Source organism: Poecile atricapillus, chromosome 27, assembly GCF_030490865.1.
Source record: "Poecile atricapillus isolate bPoeAtr1 chromosome 27, bPoeAtr1.hap1, whole genome shotgun sequence".
Lineage (NCBI taxonomy): Eukaryota > Metazoa > Chordata > Aves > Passeriformes > Paridae > Poecile > Poecile atricapillus.
This window is the reverse complement of record NC_081275.1, coordinates 3057572-3081569: the sequence shown is the minus strand read 5'-3', so window position 1 is coordinate 3081569 and position 23998 is coordinate 3057572. Positions and strand designations below refer to the sequence as shown.

The following is a 23998-nucleotide window of genomic DNA, read 5'->3' as shown; positions in this document are numbered from 1 at the left end:
TGCCGAGGCCCCTCCCGGTGCCGGGGCGGAGCGGGGGCGTGGCGGGAGCCCCGGGCGGGCCGGGATCAGCCTGCGGCGCCGCGGAGGGGCCGGGGGCGGCGGAGGCAGCCCCGCCGCCGCAGCCCCGCGGCGGCCGGCCGGTCGGGCGGGACGATGCCGGTGATGAAGGGGCTGCTGGCGCCGCAGAACACCTTCCTGGACACCATCGCCACCCGCTTCGATGGCACACGTAGGGCTGGGACGGGACCGGGGAGGGGCCGTGGCGGTGGCGGAGGGGGGACACCGGGTGGGGAAAGGCGGTGCCCCGCAGGACACGGCGAACGGGACATGGGGACAGGGCTGGGACCGGCCCCGCTGAGCCGGAGCCTCGGCCGGGTGCGGCCACCCGCGCTCCGTACGGGGACCGTCCCGTGTCTGGGCTCGGTGCTCCGGGACTCGCCGTGCCCGTGGCCCGGGTCGCCCCCGCGGGGCTCTCCCCGCTCCCGCTGCCGGTGCCGCTCGGTGTCGCCGCAGCCGCGCTCAGCACCAGGGACAGATCCCGGTGTCTGCCGGAGGGACGCGCGGGGCCCCGGGAAGGGCGGGGGACACCCGGAGAGGGCACGGTCCGGCTCAGTACACCCGGGATGACCCGGGATCCCCGGGCCCCCCCGCTGCCCCGGCCCGTGCCCGTGTCCCCGACCCCCGAGTTCCCCCCCGTGTGCCGGGCCCGGGACGGATTGAAGCCGGGGTGGGTGATGTCCGGGCGCCACACGCCAGCTCCAGCACTGCCGGCACCATGAAGCCACCCGGGGACGGGCGGTGCTCACGACTGACCTCAGCTTCACCTCAAAAACACCTGCAGCAGGTGTCTCCCGGGCCAGCTGCCTGCATGGCTAATCATCTCCTCCCTTCCTGGGAGCCCGCAGCCACCTCCCAGGGCACTGTCGAGGCAATCGGAGCACTCTGGAGCATGTGTTTGCTGCTTTGCCGAGCTGTCTCCTGGCCTGGAGGGACACGAGGCAGCCCTGGTGGCGCAGGGGGTCATTTGCTCAGGGAAGCTGAAATTTGGAATGTTATCCTTGGGGCTGCAACGTGTGAGAAATGTCTCTTCTCCGACTCTGACTGAGCTGCTCCTGGAGGTGACAGGGCAGAGCCACTTGTGCCCCATGTTTGTGATCCCGCTGTCCCTCCGCAGGGGCAGAGCTCCGGGATCAGGCTTTCCTGGGAGGTTCTGGGGGAAGCTGACTGCAACACCACCACCAAAGCCTTGGGAATTTGCCCCGGAGAGCCTGGCTTTGCCTCCAGTGCCCTGGCAGTCCCCCGTCCAAAGCTGCCCAACCGCCTCCGAGCACTTTTAAACGGTGTGGGGCTTTGCGGGTTTGATGTGCCTCTTATCGGCTTTATCTGCTATGGAGAGGGGTTTAGCGCAGTGATACCCCGAGGGGAGTTAACCCTGCCTCTCCCGGACAGCTGCTGCTCTGGGCCCCGGGGCACCTGGCCAGGCCCACTGGCCACCATGGCTGGGGTCTGCCAAGCCTGCCAGGGCCACATCCTCCAGCTCACTGAGCCACTCCCAAATGCAAACCCTTGTTTTCTGTTCTAATAACACATCCTGGATATCACCATAATCCCGGCTTCCCAGAGCCAAAATCTGGCCTTAGTCACAGCTTCAGGCTATTTTTGCTTCTCCGAGCTAATCCTGGGCTGAGCTGTGCTGTGGTGGCCCCAGGGCACCCCCATCGGCCGGGGCTGCATCCCTTCCCTCCCGCAGCCTCTCGCTGCGTTTGCCTTGCTCTGGCACCGCTCTGCCCGTGGTGTGCAGGTCCTGGCATCACCGTGGGCTCCTTTCTTCTGTGAGAGGGGGCACAGCACATCTTCCTGATCCTGGCTGTGTGGTGCCGGGGTCCTGTGCTGGGCACCCACCACTTTAGGCCATTTTGGGGCTGGGAACACCCTGGTCTGCCCACACTGGGTCCCACCACAGTCCATGCCAGCTGCACACCCGCTTCCTTGGCACCCTGCTAACGTGAGCCTGCCTGTCCCACTGGTGCTGTGGGGCAGGGCCTGTGGCTGGGGGGCAGAACAGCTATTCTGTGGTTGGGCAGGGCACAGGGCTGGCGAGGACTTTCCTGTGGCTGGTGCCACCTCCCACTGCCAGGGCTGGGTGATGCTGGGGAGGCTCTGAGGCTGGGTGTTGCTGAGAGGCCGAGGATGCTGTGGTTCCTCTCCAGCTCATGGCAGCTGGGCACTGGCCCTTGACTTCCCGTGGGCTCGTGGCTTTTTTCCCACCCTCTCAGCTGGTGTCCCAGCACCCCACACCTCTGGGGGTGTCAGCACCACAGCTGGGCACCTCTGGGCTGGATATGCCCAGCCGGGAGCTGCTGCTCCCGCTAAGCTCCCTGAGCCCCGGCGGAGCTGGAGTGGCAGATGGCGAGGGGGAGGCGTGAGCTGCCTCGCGTGGGTGATGGGGGCCAGGAGATGGATCCGGGCTCCTTCCCCTTCCAAAACATGGGGCTGGGGTCCTGCCCGAGCTGGGACCTTGGGGGCAGCAGGAGAGGGGATGAGCAAGCTCTGGGAGCAGCTAGGGGCAGCCAGCAGCCACGTGGAGATCTGGATCCACTTCCCAGAGGGACACATGGGGGGCCGGGAGGGCTGGGCTGCTGTCCATGCCCTCTGAGGTTGCCCCAGGGCCTCGAGGGCAGCTGTGTCTCCTTTCAGACAGCAACTTCATCCTGGCGAACGCACAGGGCCGCTGTGGCTTCCCCATTGTCTACTGCTCCGATGGCTTCTGCGACCTCACTGGCTTTGCCCGCACCGAGGTCATGCAGAAGAACTGCAGCTGCCGCTTCCTCTGTGGGGCTGAGACCAGCGAGCCCATCCTGCAGAGCATCGAGAAGGCGCTGGACAGCAGGCAGGAGTACCAGACTGAGGTCTGCTTCTACAAGAAGGGTGGTGAGTGGCACATGGGGCCGGGTCCCTGGCCACAGCTCCAGCTGGGATTTGGCCCCATCGTGGTCTCATGGTCCTGGGGGGATGCTGCTGGGTGGGGGAGCTGCCCTGCCTTCACCAACTCTCTCCTTCACCCAGGAGCTGCCTTCTGGTGCCTGCTGGACATCATGCCCATCAAGAACGAAAAGGGGGAGGTGGTGCTCTTCCTCTTCTCCTTCAAGGACATCACAGAGAGCCGAGGCAGGAGCTACCCTGGGGACAAGAAGGAGGGTGAGCCATGGCTGTAGAATGGGGATGGGATTCAGGGAGCAGCGTGTGCAGTGGGCACGTGACAAAGGGGTTCCCTGGTGAGGAACACGTACACCCACGTCCCGACACTGTCATTAACTCAGCTTGCCTTGTCCACTGCAGAGAAGCAAAGGAGTGAGAAACAGAGGAGCAAGAAGCCTGGGAACTCACACCTGAGGGCTGCACGGAGGCAGGGCAGGACCATGCTGCACCAGCTCAGCAGCCAGTTTGTCCGGAGAGACCGTGGCGAGATGAAAATCAACCGTGTAAGGATCTGGGAGACCCTCAGTTTTTCCCAGTGCCTCCCATTCCGGGGCTGTGGTGAACTGGCAGTGCAGCAGCTCTCCTGACAGCAGCCTCCAGCCTCACCCAGCCTCGCTGGGATGCTGTTCCCATGCACATCCCTCCCTGGTCTGCCAAGTACTGAAATGCCCCCCAGCTCTGGCAGCCACGCCGTAGCCATGCTGCACTTGTGTTTGGTTGGCAGCAGGAGAACCCAGAGGGTGCCCAGATCTTGCTGTTGAGACAGCAGACCTGGCAGCTGTGGCAGAGCTGTGCCTCTCCTCACACACACACTGTCAGGAAAGCCCAGTGCTGGCTCTGAGCACAGCCATCCTGGCTCTGGGGAGTGCTGTTACCAGGGTGCCAGAGCTCTGGAGCTGCCAGACGGGGCAGGGACCAGAGTCAATCCTGTGCCAGGCTGCTGTGCCCAGTACAGGGCACCACCTGCAGCTGTGGGGCCAGAGAGAGGGTCCAAGAGCTGCGGGGTCCCAGAGCTGATGAGCGTCATAAAGTCACCCCAGGACATTAGGCAAAGGATATCAGTGCACCAGGCTTGAATTTTGGGGATTTGGGTGGGATGGCCCTGGCTGTGCCCTCACCTCTCCTCTGCCCCAGCATGGGAATTGGCACCTGAGATGGTTCCAGGCAGCAGTTGGCACTGCCAGGGGATTACTGTTAGTAGCAATGACATTGTGTTAATTGATGTGCTGTAATTGGCCATTCTGTGCCCATCTCTGAGGGTGACCACAGTGCAAGGAGAAGGGTGTCATCACCCTGGCATCAGGGGCTGCCAGCTGGTTGGCAGGACTCAGGAGATGGGGTGGCTGTGGTGGTCTTCACCCCTGGTGTGGGATGGCCCCTGCACCATCCCCGTAGCACCCCACATTTGCTCCTGCAGAACGTGTTTGAGAACAAGCCGTCCATCCCCGAGTACAAGGTGGCCTCGGTACAGAAGTCCCGCTTCATCCTGCTCCACTACAGCATCTTCAAGGCACTCTGGGACTGGTTGATCCTGCTGGCCACCTTCTATGTGGCTATCACCGTCCCCTACAACGTCTGCTTCACGGGCACAGAGGACAGTCTCTCAGCTGCCCGCAGCACCATTGTCAGCGACATCGCCGTAGAGATGCTCTTCATCCTCGGTAAGTCTGGATCCTGATCCAGGATAGAGGTGGGGCAGGGATGAGAGGTGATGGAGAGGGGAGTTGGGATTGCTGTGCCCCTGCTGTTGCTCCTGGGCACACCAGAAGTGAGATCAATGTTGGCTGTGGTCCTGGCTCAGCTCTGGCAGCCACAGAAGGGGTGGTGAGGGCTGGTTCTGCTCTCCTGGGGTAGATATCATCCTGAACTTCCGGACAACATACGTGAGCCAGTCGGGCCAGGTTGTGTACGACCCTCGCTCCATCTGCATCCATTACGTGGCCACCTGGTTCTTTGTGGATCTGATTGCTGCTCTGCCCTTCGATCTGCTCTACATCTTCAATGTGACTGTGGTGCGTGCTGCTGGCACAAACACACCTTCGACAGCAAAGCTGCTGCCCACCTCCCTGCCCCTCTCCAACACCCACGTCTCCTGGGGATATTTGGTGCCCTGACAAGCCATGACCCTGGCTGACTGCTGGGTGTTAGGCACAGGGGTGTAAGGCTGATTGGGGATAAGCTGCCTGTGCCTTGCCCTATAACCCATGACCCTCCTGGCAGCTGTGGGGGTGGCAAAGGGTTCCTGCCCCGGGGGTGGTTCTGGGGTCCCTTTTTGCCCCTGCCTGCAGCTACACCGGGTTCACCTTCCTGCCTGCCCCCCAGACCTCGCTGGTTCACCTGCTGAAGACGGTGCGGCTGCTGCGGCTGCTGCGGCTGCTGCAGAAGCTGGACCGGTACTCTCAGTACAGCGCCATGGTGCTCACGCTGCTCATGTCCATGTTTGCGCTGCTGGCGCACTGGATGGCCTGCATCTGGTACGTCATCGGCCGCAAGGAGCTGGAGAGCAACGACCCCCGCACCTGGGACATCGGTGAGCGTGGGGTGGAGGCGTGCTCGGAGCGCTGGGATCCCCCCCCGTGCCGTGGGGCAGCAGTGCCAGGGGTGCAGCCCTCACAGCTGGATCCTGCTAACCCCGGGCTGTGCTTGGCAGGCTGGCTGCACGAGCTGGGCAAGAGGCTGGAGGCTCCCTACATCAACAATTCGGTGGGGGGCCCCTCCATCCGCAGCGCCTACATCGCCTCCCTCTACTTCACCCTCAGCAGCCTGACCAGCGTGGGCTTCGGCAACGTCTGCGCCAACACCGACACCGAGAAGATCTTCTCCATCTGCACCATGCTCATTGGGGGTGAGGCGAGCAGTGGGGCCGGGCAGGGCCTCACCTCGGGCTGCCGGGGCACCGATGGGCAATCCAGGGGGAGATGATGGGCACGTGTGCCCTGTGAGACAGCCCCGGGCTGGGGTTTGGGGAGGTGCCCCCGAGCTGTGCCCCACGCTGGGCCTGACGCTGCCCTCCTGCCCCCAGCGCTGATGCACGCCGTTGTGTTTGGCAATGTCACGGCCATCATCCAGCGCATGTACTCCCGCCGCTCGCTCTACCACACGCGCATGAAGGACCTCAAGGACTTCATCCGCGTCCATCACCTGCCCCAGCAGCTCAAGCAGAGGATGCTGGAGTACTTCCAGACCACCTGGTCGGTGAACAACGGCATTGATGCTAACGAGGTAGGAGGTGTTGGTGGGGCTCGGCCAGCCCCCTCCAGCCGTGACCTGCACCCAGCAGGGAGCAATGGGGCTGGCAGGGCCGGCTCAGTGGTGCTGGAGGGACCAGGTCTGGGGCCAATTCCTGCCAGCACAGGGAGCGGGACAGGCACATGGAGCAGAAGCAGCTGATTACCACAGAGCTCGCCTCTGCCAGTCGGGACTGCTGAGCACTGCTGAGACACACGGGCAGCTCAGCAGCGAGATTCCCTGCTCTGGAGGGGGATCTGTCCCCTGGGCCTGCAGGAAAGCTGCTCCCTGCTCCCCGTGCCTCGTGCTCAGAGCCTCGGCTCCTCTCTCCCCAGCTCCTACACGACTTCCCCGACGAGCTGCGTGCGGACGTGGCCATGCACCTCAACAAGGACATCCTGCAGCTGCCCATCTTTGAGACCGCCAGCCGGGGCTGCCTCCGCTCCCTCTCGCTCCACATCAAGACCTCATTCTGTGCCCCGGGGGAGTATCTGCTACGCCAGGGCGACGCGTTGCAGGCCAACTACTTTGTCTGCTCCGGCTCCCTCGAGGTGCTGAAGGACAACGTGGTTCTGGCCATCCTGGGTGAGGGCAGGTGGCGTGGGCTCTGCCCCAGCCCTTCCTGCTGGCCGGCAGAGTGAGGGGCTCAGGGCTCGTGTCACTAGCCCACCCCTGGTCCCCTCCTGCAGGCAAAGGGGATTTGATTGGAGCCGACCTGTGCAGCACGGACCAGGTGATCAAGACCAATGCGGATGTGAAGGCGCTGACCTACTGTGACCTTCAGCACATCGGGCTGCGGGGGCTCTGTGAAGTGCTACAGCTCTATCCTGAGTACGCCAGCAAGTTCACAGCTGACATCCACCAGGACCTGACCTTCAACCTGCGGGAGGGCAGCGAGATGGAGGTGGGTGCGTGTCCTCCTTCTCAGGCCCCTTCCTGTCCTCATGGCCCTGGGGCTGAGCGTGGCCATGGAAGGGGAGTCTGAGTGCTCCCTGCTTGCAGTCCCCAGGCTCCAAGGCTGGGGTGGGGGCTGCAGCTCTGCCACCCCGGCATGCAGGTATGTCCTGTCCTGCTTCTGCCAACCCGGGGAATTGGCAGAAAGAGCATTTACAATGCAGGAAGCTGAAGTCCCCCCTGGAGTGCAGCACACAGCTGGGGGCTGTGGGTTTAGTCATGCTGATGGCTCCAGCATCCGGGGGGATGTTCTGCTGCAGAAATGGCTCTGCTGCACTTTTCCTCCTCTGGCTCTGCTGAGAGAAGTTTGGATCTCCTCTGGAGCATCTCCGTGGTACCCAATTCCCCCCTGAGCCTGGTGGATGTGGTGTGGGAGGTCAGTCTCTAGGCACCAAACAGCCCTACCAAGACCCACCGTGTCCATAACACAGGAGGGATATAAACAAACCAAGAGTGGAGAATTCCAGGAGTGTGCAGCAGGTTCTGCACCTGTGTCACCCTCCCCAGCTGGCTGCATGCTCCAGACAGAGCTGGTGCTCTGATGGCTGAGCCGGGGCTGGGATTTGGGGCGCAGCCTTGGCTCTGGCTCAGAACACCCAGACCGAGGCTGGGCAGCTCACCACTGACATGGCAGCAGCAGAGGAAGGAGAGTGAGTGAGGGGTTGTGGAGGCTGGTGCTGAGGCTGATGTGTGGGGCTGGGGAAGGCTCGGTTTTCCAGGGGGGCACTGAGAGGCTGGGGGGGCTGTGAGCCCGTGACTGGTCTCTGTGGAGCTGTGCGGGGGCTCCCTCCCGCTGCTGAGCCGGTACCGTCTGCTCTCCCCGCAGGGGCTCTGCCGCTACTCCCGGTCCCCGAGGCTGTCGCAGGCGCCACAGGTTCGTCCCTTGCCGAGGCGATGGGGGAGGACGGGGGATGGCTGGGGCTGGGACCAGTCCTGACCTCCTGCCCGCCTGCAGCCTCGTCCGGAGAGCGGTGCTGCCCCGGAGAAGCCCCTTCCCTCCATCGTGGAGGCTGAGGAGGAGCCCGACGAGGTTTTCCAGCAGTCCCCTGCCAGCAGCTCCCGCCGCAAGCTGCTGCTGCCCGCGCTGAGCAGCTCCGTGCGCCGTGGCTCCCTGAGCAGCCTCCTGGGCGATGAGCTGTGCCAGGTCTCAGCCCTGCGGCACAGCTGCCACTCCCCAGCCCGTGGCGGCCGCGGCCGCAGCCCCTCCCCGCAGTGCCGGAGGGACCCCCGGCTCCTGGAGCGGGATGGTGGCGTGGGCAGGAGGCCGGCCAAGCTCCTCATCCCCTCGCTGCACACTTACGGCCCGCCCGACCTCAGTCCCAGGTACGGCTGGATGTGCCGGTGCCTTGTCCTGCTGCTGGCGGCTGCTCAGATGGTGGCAGAGAGGGGAGGGGGTAACGCGGGGCAATCCTCACCCCCTCCTGCTCTAGAGTCGTGGATGGGATTGAAGACAACGGAGGGACTTCAGAGTCACAAACTTTCTGCTTCAACATGGACCCGCCGCAGAGTGCGGCGAGGGATTCCCCCACCTCAGGTACTGCCAGCAGCTGCCAGAGTGCTGGCCCCGGGCCCGGGGGGCTCGCCAGGGCATCCGACCGCTCTCTGTGTCCTCCCCAGCAGGGACTGACACAGGCGGCCCAGCCCTGGTGATGGAGACAGAGGAGATAAAGCAGAACATCAGCCGGCTCAACCAGGAGGTGCGGTGGGGACCAGAGGTGGCTGCATGTCCCCAAAAACCCTGGGGACAGCGGCCGGTGCTCACTGCTGTCTGTCCTTTTCCAGATCAACCACCTCAACCAGGAGGTTTCGCACCTCAGCCGGGAGCTGCAGAGCATGATGGAGCTGCTCAAGGGTCACCTGGGCACCCCGCAGCCCCCGGCCTGGCCCTGCCGCCTTCCTGCCACCGTCTCGCCGCCTCCCCGGCCCTCGCCGCCCGCTGCCCCGGTGCCCCCCTCGCCCCCGGTGCCCCCCAGCTCCCTCAGCTCCCCCACCGCCAGCCCCCGGGCCCAGCGCTGTCCCGTCCGCAGCCGTTCTGCCCAGGCCGCCGCGCTGCACCCCTGGCTGGGCCCCGAGGGGCCGCGCCCGCCGCGGGGGGACACCCCCGGCCCCGACCCCCGCCGGGGCTCGGACTCGCAGCCGCCGCCGCTGCCGCCCCGCTCCGCCCGTTCCTTCCCCGGCTGCTCGGCCGGGGCTTGGTCTCGGGCCCGCCCGCAGCCGCGGTCCGGCTCCACCAGCTCGCACTGACCCCGGGGGAGCCTCCCCGGGGGACTCCGCTCCGGGCGGGCCCTGCCCGGCGGGCCCTGCCCGGAGTCTCCCGGGACGCCGCACTCCGAACACTCGCAGGGATTTTGATACGGTTTTATACTTTTCGCCCACGGGGCCTTTTCTACAGCCCGGCCGGGCCCGGCAGCCCCGGGGTCCCGCGGGGCCGGGAGCGGCGGGGATCTGGCGGAGGGGGCCGGGGGGAACCGCAGGGATCTCCGGTAGGATCTCCGGCTTGCCCGGGGGTCACGGCCGCTGCCGCCCTTCCGCGGCTGTAGTTCGTGTTGTTCCGCCCCGCCTCTCCCACGCTCCCCGCCACACCGAGAAATAAAGCCTCTATTTTTCCATCCCCGGCTCCGCCGAGTCTCTGCCCGCGGCCTCCCCGCCCGGTCCGGGGCCCCTCTGGAGACCGCACGGGGCCGGTCGCACCGGAACGCCCCCGGACCACAACTCCCAGCAGTCCCCGCGGCGCGCCATGACGTCATGCAGCGCTCATTGGGGCGGGCCGCTGAGAGGGGCGGGGAGTTAGTGGGGCGGGGCCAGATGATTGACAGCTGTGTTCACCTATGGCCGGCGAACGGGGGCGGAAGGGGTGGTCGGGTCCGGAAGCGGAACGGGTAAAGGCGGAAGTGAGGGCCGGGGCCTGCGAGACGCACCGGCGGGAGCGGCGCTGCGGGCGGTGAGTGGGGCCGCGGCCCCTCGTTTCGCCCTGAGGTGGCCGGACCCAGAACTGACACAGTTCCCCGGGATCCCGCCCGGCCGAGGTCGGCAGCCGGGCCCCGCCGCTTCAGGGGCCCGGTGACGGGAGTGCAGCGGGGGCTCGGTGGCGCCGCTGTGCCGGGCGGGGCGATGCTGGGGCTGGACCGGACGGGCGCCGCCGCCGGCAGGGCGGGGGCTCTGGGCGGCCGGGTACCCTCCCTTCTCGCCGTGCGCGGGCCTAGCGGGGCCCTGCGGGAATTGCGGGGCGGGGGAGCGGCGCTGCCGCGGGCACCGGCGGCTCCGGCCTGCCGCTACCGCTGTGCGGTGAGCGCTAACGGGACAGGAGCCACGCCGGGTGCCCGGCTCAGGGCAGACTCCCGGCGCTGTGGGTTCTCGGGGGGGCTCCTCCGGGCTGGCTATGAGCAGGAACGGGCCCGTGCCGCCGGCACCGTGCGATTGTCCCGGAGCTCAGCCGGGACTGACCCGCGCTTCAGTGGGATTGGGGAAGCTGTGGGGTTTTTATGGTGGGGTCGTATTTCGTGTTTTGTAGTAGTTGCTGAGCCTCTGAGGTGGGAATAGGAGCTCCAGGAGCTGGGAAGCCCAGCTGGGTTCCCGGGAGCTGCTGAAATGAGGGACATGACTTGATTTACTGCAACTCTGCTCCAGGGGAGACTGTCCTGGGTCAGTATTGGTGCCGAACACAGCCCTGTGCTCCTCCAGGGCCCTTGTGATGGGACACCCACGGTGCTGTAGGGCCCTGAGCGAGGCCCACGGGCTGCAAGGACATTTTGTGGCTTGTCTGTAAGAGAATCTCGAGCAAGGCTGTCCTTGGATCTCTGTCACAGCGGGAGAGAGCCTGCTGTGTGAGCTGGGAGTGTGATCGATGTGGGAGTGCAGGTGTGAGTGTCAGCAACAGGTTTGCCCTGCTAAATCCTGCTCAGACCTTATTCCTGGTGATGCTCGAGGTACTGACAGAGCTCCTGGGGCTGGGCAGGAGCTGTGAGTGGTGCTGTGACCTGCAAGGACCCTGGCCCAGCTCTGACCCCAGCCCAGCTGACCTTTAGTTGCTGCCCTCGGATGTGGCTGTTGGAGTTCTGACCTTGGCTGTTTTCAGTCCTGTAAGGAAGCTGGAGAGGAGAATATGTCGAGGGACTATTTTAAGTCTGGTGTGGAACAACTTGCATCTGCTATTCTTAGCTTTTTGTGTGGAGGGTCAGCACACTTGAGCTGCCCTGTTTACAGCCTGACATGGGGCCTGTGCTCTGCTGGGGCTCCTGAGCCGCCTCTGAGCCTTGGCTGGCGCCAAAAAAGCAAACTCAGTCCAGTTGTCTTGACATGCCCTGCAGTCTGAGTGATTTTCCTGGAAATGTCCACTAATTTTCACTACTGCCTTGACTCTGAAAGTCTTTTACATTTCTTTTTAGCTTACCTGGATAATGAGGTGAAAGAACTATGTCTGAAAAGGGGTAAGAATTCAGGATAGTACCTGTAGGCAGCTGCAAGACAATGTTGATCTTGATGCATTCTTGGAGTGAGGCAAGCAGGTAAAGCACGTGCCTGGCTGGATCTGGGAGGTCAAGGACAGGAATGTTTGGGGTCATACCTGGATCTCAGTGTTGAAATCACCTCAGACCCCTCACGAGTCACAATAATTTGCTGGATCAGTCAATACCCTCAGACCAAAAGTCTGCTTCTGGGGTGACCTTCTCTCCTAAGATGCTCTGGCTGATTTAGCTGACATTTGGTTAAAGATTGTGCAGGCAGTGAGGGGGGGGCCCTGTAGGCTCTGTAAGTAGGGGCTGATGCCTCTTCAGGTAATGAAACAACACAAGGCAAGGCAAGATGGAAACCCTCCTGGAGAGAGTTTGAGTTACTGGAGAGCATGAGGGAAAGGCTGGCTTGGCATGTGGATATGAGTATAGTAAGATAAAACATTTATCTAATTTTGCATTAGTAGAGTACACTTTGCTTTCCTGTGAAGCCAGTGATGCGCTGGGCAGTGTGTAAAGGAACTGTCTGCTGCTGTGTGTGTGCTTGGCCAAACCTAATTGTTGTGCTGAGACGTGGGATTATATGCAAAGCTCTTCTGCATCTCAGCAGGGATCAGCTGGAGGGCTGCTCTAGGCCCTGCCAGTCATCAGCTCTGGATCCAAACTTCTTCAGCTGCTGCACAGTTAGTGGATGGTGGTCATGGCATCTCCCTGAAGAGGGAGGGGGAAGGAATGCCAAGTGCTTTCACACACAGGAAATGAAATGGGAACGCTTCTAATGAAGTGGGTGTAGCCCAGAGTATTCCTGTCAGCAGACTTAAAAGAAGATAGAATGTAGAAATGTTGGAGTCAGCTGTTTTCTTCCCTTGGGGTATGAAGTTTGCAGCCTCTTATGCAAGTCCTGAGAAGTTGTCGGAATAAAATTGAACACGTTGTAGATGCTGTCCAGAAACAGGGAACCTTCCTGGATGTGACAGTATTGGGGAGGTATAAAATTCATCTGCGTTCTGGGGGGAATGCTGTCCTCCCCTGGAGCACAGGAATGAGCTGCTGGAGCAACTCTGCATAAACAGATAAGAAAACACCGGTTTTCATGTTTGCTTTGGTTTGGTAGCGCTCCAAATAAGGAGCTGCTTGAGGCAGGAGATCTTTGTGCAGTCTGGGAAAGATATTCTGAAGGTCACGGATTCTTTGCGGTGCAGGTGGCAGTTTGCTGCTTTGCATTGCTGATGTTGCCTTCTTGCTGACTGACTAGTGGGTGCTATCCAAGGCATGTGTTGCTGAGTGTCTGGTCAAAGCAAAGCTGTGTCTGTTGAGGGCATCTGAACAGGAGTCAGTGTCAGGAACAGGAGTTAAACAACCTTGGCTGGAGAATTAAAGCCTTGATGCTTTTGTTCCATTTGAGTCAGTCCAGGCATCCATGAGTTGATTCTCCAGCCTTGCTGTGCCAAAGATAACTGGAAGTGGGTGAGGGCTCCAAGAGGGAGCTACTGTGGGACAGGGAGCTATGGGCAGCTAATGGGAGAGGAAGGTGATGTAAAATTCTTCCACAGAAGTCTGTGCTGGAGGGATTGTCACAGCAGGGTGGTGGCCTTGAAATCTCTGAGGATAGAGTTGTTTTGGAAAAGCTGCTTTGGAAAACAGCTGGCTGCTGGGGCTGCTCCAGAGGCCATGGATGTGCAAATGTCAGGAAACAGATGTGTGTATCAAGTGCATGAGAAGGAGCTGGTACTAGTTCAGGTCTGTAGCTGAATGACTAGTTCAGTTTTGGAATGAAAATCCTATTTACCTCTAAATTGAGATGAAAGTGTCCAAATCTTTGTGAGTCTTGGATGTGGGACTGCACAGAGAAGTTGTTACACTATCATAAGTTAGTCACACCCATAGGAGTGCTGCTGTCTGTGCTGATTTGGGTCTGTGTATCTGCACTTGAGGGCTGTAGTGCAGCTCCTGCCAGCTGAAATGGAGAGTGGCCCAGTTCAGAGCAGTTCTGAGCTCCAGGCTGTGTCCTTGCTGATCAGGGCACTGAGGGCTCATTCTCTGGGGAGGGAAAAGGTAGGGAGGTACAGTATTGAAACTCATAAGACTTGATGGGACTGAGGGCTGTGGGTTGAGTGTTTCCTGGTTCATCTCCTCTGTAGCAGGGGGATCTGTTCCTCTTTATCAGCAGCCTGGACCCTCCTGCAGTCAGGCTCAGGTTCTTGTTATTGTTCTTATTAAGTCATATTGTTAAGTTGGAATATTAGGTTGACATTCCATGCTGTGCTAGCCTGGGCTGGTGTGGTCAGTGTGTGGTTCTGGTGGGATCCACACTTTCTGCTGGTCCTGCTCATGGAAGTTGCTCCTGACTCCATGTCCTGAAGCTGCCTGTGGAGCCCTGGGCCAGCTGCCTGTGCAGTGTGAGGTGAACCAAAACCTCTGGGTAACTTCAGAGCTTCCTTTGCCAAGGAATTCATGTAACGCTGTCAGCTATTTAACGAGATAAATACTTCACTGGGGCTTTTGTCTTGAGTATTTTGGTTCTAAGCCAACAAATCCCCAGTGAAGCAACTCCTTGCATAGCTGAGAGCAGCAGCAGTCCTTTGGGTAACCAGAGTCTTCAGGATTGGGTTTCTAAATATCCTCAGCTTTCAGAGTAGTCCTTGCTACTGGGTGAAGATGGCAAAAATATCAGATTCTCTAACTTCTGACACCCTCAATGAGCAGCCTCCCTGTGGTGGGGTCTCCTGCAGGGGTTAACATGGGGGTCTGACAGTAATTCCCCTGTGGAGATTTGTGTTCTTATCCTGGGTAGGTTTGTTTCCAATGGGCTCTCGTGCTATTCCCCAGCATCCTGAGAGCTCTGGAGAATGGTCTTGCACTTGGGCAGGCAGGGAGTGCAGCAGCCATGGCATGTGCTTTCTCATTTAGGGCATTCAGATTCTTGAATTTAATATTCCTGGCTGTGTACAGCCCCCTCCAGCTAACCCTGGAAAGCAGAGGGGTTGGAAGAGCACAAATGCAGAGGTGATAGACCTGGAGCTCTCACTTGTGGGACAGCATCAGGAATTGGTACTTGACTTTGATCTCAAAGCAAACAACAAACTATGTTAAGAGTTCACAATAAAAAAATGAGTGCTTTTGCTGTGGGATGCAGAGCTCCTGTGTGTGCTTCAGTGAGCAGGAGGTGGGTTGGGCAGGTAAACAAACCAGCAAGAGCCATCTCATGGGTCTTGTGATCTCCCAAGTTCTGGGTTTCACTAGTTAAAAGAAACTAGTAGGAAAATTAATGCTTGTTAATCTTGATTACATGAGTACCCCACCATGCCCTTCCTTTTCATGGCCTTGACAGCTTGAATTAGCATGGCTGGCTGGGACTTCAGCTGCTTTCCCTTGTCTGTGTGCTATTGCTGTGGTTATTTTGGTCTGCCTGACCCATGGCTCGAGTGTCAGTGCTGGGGTTCTCGTGGGGAGCAGGGAGGGGTGAATGCCCAATTCTCTGCTGGAAGAGATGGGAGCATGAACAGCTCCCCAAGCACCACAAATGACTTCATAGAGCAGGAAGCAGTCCCTGTTCCTCAAGTCAGTGTCCACTAGTGGGTGTAGGCTGATCTAGCACAGGTTCAGGCTGTGTAGTTCAGCTGTTTGTTCCCTCTGCAGAGCCGAGTTCTGTCTGACTGGAATCCTCAAACATGTTGGCATTGGCAGAGTGCCTGTCTGTGGGGGACAGTGAGCCAGCCAGCAATACACCGTCCTTCCTTGGAGGGAAGAAACTATTTAGGATACAGTTTGCCATGCTCCTTAAGTGAGAAACCTTAGCTGGCCACCTTCCAGGTGTGGTGAAGCAAAAAGCCACCTGGCCAGCATCCTTTTCAGTTCATGTTAATTCTATTTCTTATTGGTTGGTTGTTCCCTTTAACACGCCCTGACCTGCAGGAGATAAAAGGTCAGATTTCTGTAAGGCCAGTAGCATTCATACAGAGATTTCTTGGGGCAAAGAGCTGAATTAAAGCCTCCAAAGAGATCAGATACAAAGCTCCATCTCTCTTTCCTCTGTGTTGCTGAAGAGCTGAATTTCACTCAGCCTTTTGAAAGGGTAAAGCTGAATTCACTGTAGCAGCTGAGAGGTGCAGGGGTCTCAGCACTCCACCACCACCCCAGGCTATACCTGTCCTGTCACAGAGCTGCTGTCTGCAGCACTGGTGGCCACTTCCTTCAGTTATTTGCTTCTTCCTGTGGCCATCAGCTGGTCATCCAGGTCTTGGGTATGTCCTTAGCCCAGGGCCATCAGTGACCAGTTAGGGTCTCTAAATTCCACTCAAACATCTGGAAGGTATGGCAACTTCTCATGTGAACATGAAGCCATATAAACTTGTATCCAAGCCTCAAGCCACCCTTAGATGATGATCCACTTCTCCATAATTGGAGCAGTCGAGGCTCTGGCTGCTGCCCTGCCTGCACTGACCAGTGGCTGTCCACAGTGAGCTCAACATAGATGTGCTCATCTAATTCCTTTGGAGTTCATGTAGCACAACCAGATGGCAAAATGCATCAAGATCTGTGAAATATAGGTCAGGCTAAGACTTGAGGATGTCAACAAGCTCATTTCCTTGTTTTGCTCTGGGAATCACCGCTATCAGATTTCGGGAGGCCATAACTCAGACACACTGTGATTCACATGGTGTTTGTGCAGAATGTTGGTCTGGAGCAGCAGTGGAGCTGATAGACTGCCCAGGGAGTTATAAATACAAGGTTAAACCAAAGCTGTTCCCTTGTAAGCTCTGTTTAAAGAGGAAACTCTAAAAGATGGAAGCCTCTTCAGGCTGGTAGAAATGGTGAGCTGCTGCTGAGCCTCTTGAACCTGGTGGTGACCAAGCTGTTCCTGGCCAGAGAAAGCAACTCTGCTCCCTCACCGTCCAGCAAAGCCCAGTTGTTTGTTTGTTTCATATCAAGCTTTCTCATCCTGTCAGTGTTTGCCCTTCCCCAGAAGAGGGAGGGTAGTGCTGACCATGCTACTTGCAAGGATCCAGCTCTGAATTACAATATTTTTTCCTGCTTAACCCAAGACTGGACTCAGAGCAATGGCTTCACAGCTCTGGCTCCTGAAACATCCCACAGTACTCAGAAGTTTTACTCCTCAGTTTCTGTCCTACCTGCCAGCTCTGGTGACTGGTACCAGCCTAACAGCTGTGTCTGACTGCTTCCTGGTCAGAGCAATTTGAGGTGAGATGTCTCTAGGTCAACGTGTGCTCAAGTGCTTTGTGTTGTGTAAGATGCTGGCACTCACAGGCTCCAGAGGAGCTCTGAACTGGCTGGAGGTTCCCTGTCTGTGTGGATTGTTTAAACTTGAAGCATATGTAAAGTAACCTCAAGCAGTCACAGCTGGACAGGCCTTGCCCTGGAAAGCAGCTGTTTGAAACTCTCCTCTGTGCTGAATAGGCTTGAGCCTTGTTCACAGGACACTCTGCTCCAGTTTGACCTGTTTTAAACTTCTTATTCATGGATATCTAATATTTGCTGGGAAAATGCAGGATGTACACAGACTTTCTTTGGGGATACTCTCAGGACAAAGAGAAATTGGCTTTTGGGGCATTTTCTTTCAACCAACAGCCTGCGTTAGGAGAGTAGAAGGGAAAGTGATGATCCAGAGCAGATGCAATCAGCTGTAGCATTTATCATCCACAGGGAAGTGGGAGTTGTGAAGGGTACAGGAAATGTGCCTAAATCTGTAACTGTGTACTTGGAAAGCATTCCTGTTCTCTGCAGGCAGCAGAGCTTAGTGCTTAGGGAGGCCCTGGGATTCACTTGTGGGTGACTCTGGATGTAAATCAGCTTTTCCTGCTGTTCCTGCCATGGTTTTGTGCTTCTGCACCACTCGGGAGATTGGTGCTGGGGACTGGTTGGCAGTGCTGATCCCAGGGGATGCTGTCTGTCCATGCTGGCTTTGAACAGTCCATGTGAGGAACGTGGCCAGTAGCCTGATGACCTGGAATGCTGTGGGGTAAGGGTGCTGAGGCAGCAGGATGGGTGTGGGAAGCATTAGGTGCTGCCTCTGTTTGGATCAGGTTGGGTGGTGATCCCTGGTGTGCAGCAGGAATGGGAGGGGGAGCTGCTGTCAGCTTTGGAGGGGACATCCTGTGCCCAGAGAGCTTCTGTCAGGTGCCTTTCTGAGGTGAGCACCTCCTCAGGTGCCTCCCATGAAGCAGACAACCTTCCTGGCTCCAGGGCCATCCTTGGGCCCACTGAGGGGTGCAGAATGCTGTGGTTTAAGTGCCTTAGGACGAACAGACAGCTCTAGAAACTCCTTTTGTCCAAAAGCCTCATAGCCTGCAGAGCTGCCTCGTGGCACTGGGATGGCTCTGTAGAGTGCTGATAGTCTGAAGTTGCTTCCTTGTGAACTCAGGAAAGGAGGAGGGAGCTAAAGGTCAACCCCAATTCCCTCTGTGAACTGAGTGATTGCTGTTTGAATAGACAAAGCTCTAATAACACCCATTGTGTGCTGTGTGCTGGCAAGGCCTGTGTCACATCCATACAGAGTGGAAGTGTTGGAGGGCCCACTGATGGGGAGGAGAGCTTGTATTACCATTACCTCTTTTCCAGGGAGGCTCTGCAAACCCAGATCCTGCTGCAGAGGCTGCTGCCTAGCAGGAACTGCTCTGTGGTGCTCACAGCCAATAACTTTCCACTGTGGGAAAGAGCCACCACCAGTCTGTGCTGATGGTGACTGCAGATCACCCTCTAGAACTGGTACAGCTGGTCCCTGAGCATGTCACTAACTCTGACCTCCTCTTCCAGTTGCAACCTGCCTACAGGTGGATCCCAGTGCAGAACCTGCAGCATCCTTAACTCTCGGCACTCCTGCACTTAGACCACAATGGCAGGTCGAGGTGGAGCTGCCCGACCGAATGGACCAGCTGCTGGGAACAAAATCTGCCAGTTTAAACTTGTTCTCTTGGGCGAGTCAGCGGTGGGGAAGTCCAGCCTGGTGCTGCGCTTTGTGAAGGGGCAGTTCCACGAGTACCAGGAGAGCACAATTGGAGGTGAGTGCCAGCTCCAGATGCCAGTGGCCAGGAGGTGCTGACCTTGCTGGGGCAGTCTGGGGTGTCAGAAGCAAGACTGGCTATTTTGGTCTGGTCTGGGATTTTTGCTATAAATAGAGCCAAACAGTTAATGCTTTAACTCTTGGTTCACAATTTATTTGTTGGTGTAATGATCAGCACAGCAGAGAATAACGCTATGGCAACCCTGCATTTTGCCTCTGAGGAGGCTTTGTTTCCAGTGCCTCAGTTTCAGCTTCTAATTGGAACTGAGGCCTTCAGCTTGGTTTATACCCCTTAATTATCTTTTCAGACCACGACCTGGGATTTTGGGGCTGTTTCTAGCCTGACACTGTTAACTACTTCCACAGTGCTTTCAGGTCTAGTAGTTTATTAGCTTGAAATCATTAGCACGGTGTAACCAGTCAAACAAAGGCTGGTTGGCACGTGGGTCTCTGAGCAGCAATACTGGGGGGTGTCCTGAGGAAAGGCTTGAGTTGTCCTTCTGTGACCTGTGCAGGAAGTAAGCACAGCTGAAAGCGTGGCTAACTGGCAAGCAGGGCCTAATGCTCCTCTGTGGAGTGCTGTGCTCTGCCTCAGTCTGTATCTGAGACCTGTGCCTTTGTGCTGGGTGTAACACATGGTCCTAGACTCACTGTGACAAGAAAACAACCCGTTATTAAACTGGGGAGTGTGGTGTAAGTGGGCTGAGTTGGGTGGTGTTACTGGTGCTCCCCAGGTCTGATCAGGGTGCTGCCACAACTGCACTGCATGATCTCTGTCAGAGGGTCTGGCAGTCTGGATGTTCCAGGGGCCAGCTGCTGCCTGGGCCCTCCAGACCACCTTCCTGTCACTGTGTGAGGGTTCTTGGTTGCTGAGAGCAGGGAGTGTGGCACAGCAGAGCTGCAGCTGCCACAGCGAGTGGCACTGGCCTCTCCAGGGCTCAGCTCGCTCCCCTGCGGCAGCAGAGCTGCTCTGAGCTCCTGTGCTGCCTCTGGGCCCTGTCCTGCTGGAGCTGAGGCAAACCCCCTTCTCTTGCAGCTGCCTTCCTAACACAGACAGTGTGTCTGGATGACACAACAGTGAAGTTTGAGATCTGGGACACGGCGGGGCAGGAGCGGTACCACAGCCTGGCCCCCATGTACTACCGGGGGGCTCAGGCAGCCATCGTGGTCTACGACATCACAAACACAGTGAGTGTGGGCAGGGCTGGGGGGCTGCCAGGAGGCTCCTGGTGCCCCTGGGAGCGTGTGTGGGTCAGAGCCCTGCAGGTACCTGGCTGTGGGTGCCAAGTTCTTGAAAACTGCTCATGGCCTTTTCCTCAGCTCTGGCCAAGGCTGTGAGCTGATAAAGGATCCTGCTGCCAAGTGCTGCAGAGGCAGAACATTCCTCACAGGAAAACCTTGTTCTAATCATATCTGCCCTGTGGATTCCTACACGGCTGCCCTTCCTGACTGCTGCCTCCTGTTTGCTTCCAGGACACATTTGTACGAGCCAAGAACTGGGTGAAAGAGTTGCAGAGGCAGGCTAGTCCCAATATTGTAATTGCACTAGCAGGAAACAAGGCAGACCTTGCTAACAAGAGAGCTGTGGACTTCCAGGTGAGTGGGAATCCAGAGAAGTTGTTACCCCAGCAGGTCAGGAAAGCATATTTTTGATTTTTGCCTAAGTGAGGGAGATGGCAGCTATGTAAAATACACTTTGATGGAGAATGAAAGTGAGGTTTTGTGCTGAGGACTGCAGGATGCCACTGAGCAGGATCTGTGCCCTGCCTTTGCTTCTGTCATAGCACATGTGGCCCTGACTGGTGAAAGTCCTGGTGAATGTGGAGGAGGAGGTCCACAGAGCACAAGCTTCTGTCCTCAGCCTCCTTCGCTGCCTTACTCACGTGGGGATGTCTGCAGGGTGTGAAACAGCATCTTCTGGGTATGAGACACATGAGGAATCATTCCTAGCTTGGTCTCTGCTCTTCACAGCTCTTTCCTCATCTGAGGCAAGTGCTCAGGAGAGGTTCTTACCCAGCCCTCACACAGTGGTGCTTGTGGTGCACTTGCAATGTGTGACACACTCCCAGCTGACCCAGGCACTGTGTGTGCATGTGGCTCAGTCAGGCTGTGCCCCAGCTCAGCTGAGGGACACTGGCTGTGCAGGGCTGCTGGTGGAGCATGTCCCTGGTTTGTCCAGGCCAGGTGGGGGCCGGAACAGGGGAGGCAATTTCTGGCCCAAGGTAGTACATAGTGTTTCTCCAGCAGTTAGTGCATTGACAAGTGCATGAAGTCTGCTTGGGGCTCCTGGCAGGCTGCCTTTAGCACTCTGATGTGATTGTTTGTAGGATGCACAAACATATGCAGATGACAACAGCTTGCTGTTCATGGAGACATCAGCGAAGACAGCGATGAATGTGAATGAAATCTTCATGGCAATAGGTACAGCCTGTGCGTAGGGCTGGGGTAGCTCTGAGCACCAGCACTGCAGTCCAGGAGGGTCCTGTGTCAGCCAGGGCTGGTGGCTTTTACTGTGGCTGGTCTTTCCCCGAGTGTGTGGAGCCTTAGCATTGCAAAGCTGGTTCCCTGTCCCTGTGTCTGGGGTGATGGAGATGGGAGCAGGTCTGATGCCAGCCACAGCTGAGGATGGGGTGCATCTGCATGTCCATCCTGTCCCAACCTCTGTTGGCAGTGAGGGCTCAGGTGGGAGCAGGCTGAACCCAGCCTGGGGTGTGCCCTGGGAGGAGGTTGGCCTCTCCGGAGGACCCCGCTAACATCCTGTTTCTTTCCAGCCAAGAAACTGCCAAAAAATGAACCCCAGAATGCTCCTGGTGGCCCAGGCAGGAATCGGGTGGTGGACCTTCAGGAGAGCAGCCAGCCGAGCAGAAGCCAGTGCTGCAGCAACTGAGCAGCTGCTCCGGCCCGCGAGCCCTTGGAGGACGTGACTGGAACCCACGCTAACGATCGCACTTACCGTAGGGCGGCTGCTGCCGGCGCCGCCGTGATTCTCCATCCCTTTCTGATCATAGGCTGGAGGGAGTTCTTCCACCTGCACCTTTCTGTACAAATACTAATTCAATTCTAAGTCTTAAGTCACTTTTTTAATATATGAACTTCTGCTCTTCCCTCTTCCTGGTGGTGGTGGATGCAGGAGCTGGTGTCTGCCCAGCCAGCGTGGCCGTCCCGCGGGTGAGGCCAGCAGCAGCCAGGTCCCACAGCACTGTAGTTCACTATGGGAAACAAAGGGATATTGGGACACGTGTTTTAAGTTCCCTGTCTGTAAGAGCTGAGGCTGATCCCGTATGATGCGCCCAGAACAACCACTAAACTGTAGCATTAGAGACAAACTCCGGCTCTTGGGCCACTTATTGACCAAATCAATGATGAGTATTTGGGGTGGGGCAGAGGGAAGCAAAACTGGTTTCTTCTGTATTTTGTATTGTATGTTTCTCCATGTAACCAATCAGTATCTTGTCAATATAGTACATCCAACGAGCTGCCTGTTGTCTTTCTTTGTGTTGGACTCCAGCATGCCAACTCTTCTTTTCTCTCGGTTCTGTCGTAATGCACTAATCCTGTTGCAACTTTTGCAAAAAATCTTGTATAGAAATTTGTCCTTTTCTTGATGGTTGTGATGCCACTAATATTGTTAACCCTGCTCTGGTGGGAATACACAAGGTTTACTGATGTACAGAGGTGGGGTGGGGGAAACCTTGGGTAACCTGTCGGTGAGAATGACGTGTATTGCAAAAGCCTGTAATTCCACAAAGAATGAAGGGAGGTATTAAATGGCTTCTGTTGCCAGACTCTAACTGATGTTGGCTGCTGCCTAGTGCCTAATGCAGTGTCTTATGCATCCTGGTATTTAAGAGGAACTGTTGACTTAGTCTTCATCACAAACTTCAGTTTTGTGTGATTAAAACAAAATTTTTATAAACCTATCATAACCACAATGTTTATGTTTCTTAATGCAGCAGGGACTGGACCTGAGCCCAGCAGTTCTGGTGGAGGCTGAGATGTGCTGGGCTCCTGATATGTCCCACACCGTGGTAGGGAAATGGGGCCCTTCCTTCCTGAGAAGTGGGGCTCCTGAGCTTGGGCTGTGCAGCTGCTCCTGCACATCTGCTCTCCTCACAGTGATGGTGCTGGTCTTCACTGGGCTCCAGTGTGCTCAAGGGAGCTTGAGGGAAACTGTGGGAATTATTCCTTGCTTGATATTTCTGGGGAAACTACAATGCAGTTGGGAAGAGGTGGGGGATCAGTGTGTGGAGGAGCTCTGCTCTGCAGTGGGACAGCCTGGGATGGTGCACCAGAACTCATGAACACAATGCCTCTGTCCCTGGAGCACGATGGCCTTGGAAGATGCTGCTCTCCTGTCACTGCTGCATGGACTGTGAGACCCCAACACCCTGGGACCTGGAGTCAATATGGAAGAAGGAGCAGCCCCTTGCAGCTCTATCCCTACCATGTGTGCTTCTGACAGCACCATTCATGCTTGGGAGAGGCTGAGGATGGAGATGTGCTGTGTTTGAAACCTGTTGTCCCCTCAGCTGAGGAGCTGCAAGAGGCTCAGTCACAGGAGAGCTGTGAATAGAGTTGTTTGAACAGCCTTGGCTTATGTGCCCTTCATCTGCTACCCAAGGTCTCGGTGCCTCTTCCTCATGTTGGATTTCCTTAAAATCTTGGAAGCAGGAAGGGTCTGTGGAGTGATTTAGTGATGGAGTGCCTGGACTCATGCTCGAGCCTGGGCTGCCTGTGGGGTGTGGGCTGCAGTGGCCCCCAGTACACCTCATTTGTGTGGTGCTGTTTGTGCTTGGACTGCTGAGCTGCTGGGACCACCCAGTGCTTACAGTGTGGGGTGGACTGATGCTGGTGGTTTCCCCAGGCAGCCAGAGATGGACCAGTTTTGGAGAAGAGCATCCCTGATCCCACTCAGAATATTCCAGTGGGCACTGTGTGCAGTGCTGTTGCCATCTGCTGGCTCCTCTCCGTGAGTGCCTGGTTCCTTCCTAGACTGGGGGTCTCTGTGAAGGTATCTGTGATACCCTAAGGAGGGTGTTGCTGCTTGCCAGAGCAGGTGCTCAGGGGCTCAGTATCGAGGCTGGGGACCTGCTGCTGTTCCTGGTGTGTGTGGGCAATGGGCTGTCTGATCTCAGGGCGGCTTTAGCACAAACAGGCGTTCCTGCCTGCTGCCTGCCCGCATTCCTGCTGCCTGCCCACACACCTGCTGCTTGCCTGGGCCTGAGCGCGGGTGTTTGTGGTGGTTACGCAGCATGCCCGGGGTTGGGCTTTTCCCTCCCTGCTGCTGGGAGCTCAGGGTGGACCCCAGCAAGCCCTTGCCAAGCTGGGAAGGGGAAAGTGTGAGTACAACAGCCCCACATCACAC

General features: G+C 57.8%; 2 protein-coding genes across 2 annotated transcripts; both read left to right on the top strand.

The window, feature by feature from the left end:
* The first annotated feature begins 56 nt into the window (after positions 1-56).
* KCNH4 (potassium voltage-gated channel subfamily H member 4) lies at positions 57-9080 on the top strand. The gene is made up of 15 exons (XM_058858239.1): positions 57-229; positions 2698-2931; positions 3067-3198; positions 3340-3482; positions 4397-4640; positions 4834-4991; positions 5302-5509; positions 5630-5824; positions 6002-6201; positions 6543-6792; positions 6897-7111; positions 7988-8035; positions 8117-8484; positions 8592-8858; positions 8944-9080. Exons 1-14 carry the CDS (start codon positions 154-156, stop codon positions 8809-8811), a joined length of 2691 nt encoding a protein of 896 aa, XP_058714222.1. The 5' UTR covers positions 57-153; the 3' UTR covers positions 8812-8858; positions 8944-9080.
* An 896-nt stretch (positions 9081-9976) lies between these two features.
* On the top strand, positions 9977-22424 carry RAB5C (RAB5C, member RAS oncogene family). The gene is made up of 6 exons (XM_058858257.1): positions 9977-10102; positions 18387-18631; positions 19670-19821; positions 20107-20229; positions 20961-21054; positions 21405-22424. The coding sequence occupies exons 2-6, from the start codon at positions 18466-18468 to the stop codon at positions 21518-21520; spliced, it is 651 nt and encodes a 216-aa protein (XP_058714240.1). The 5' UTR covers positions 9977-10102; positions 18387-18465; the 3' UTR covers positions 21521-22424.
* The last annotated feature ends 1574 nt before the right edge of the window (positions 22425-23998 follow it).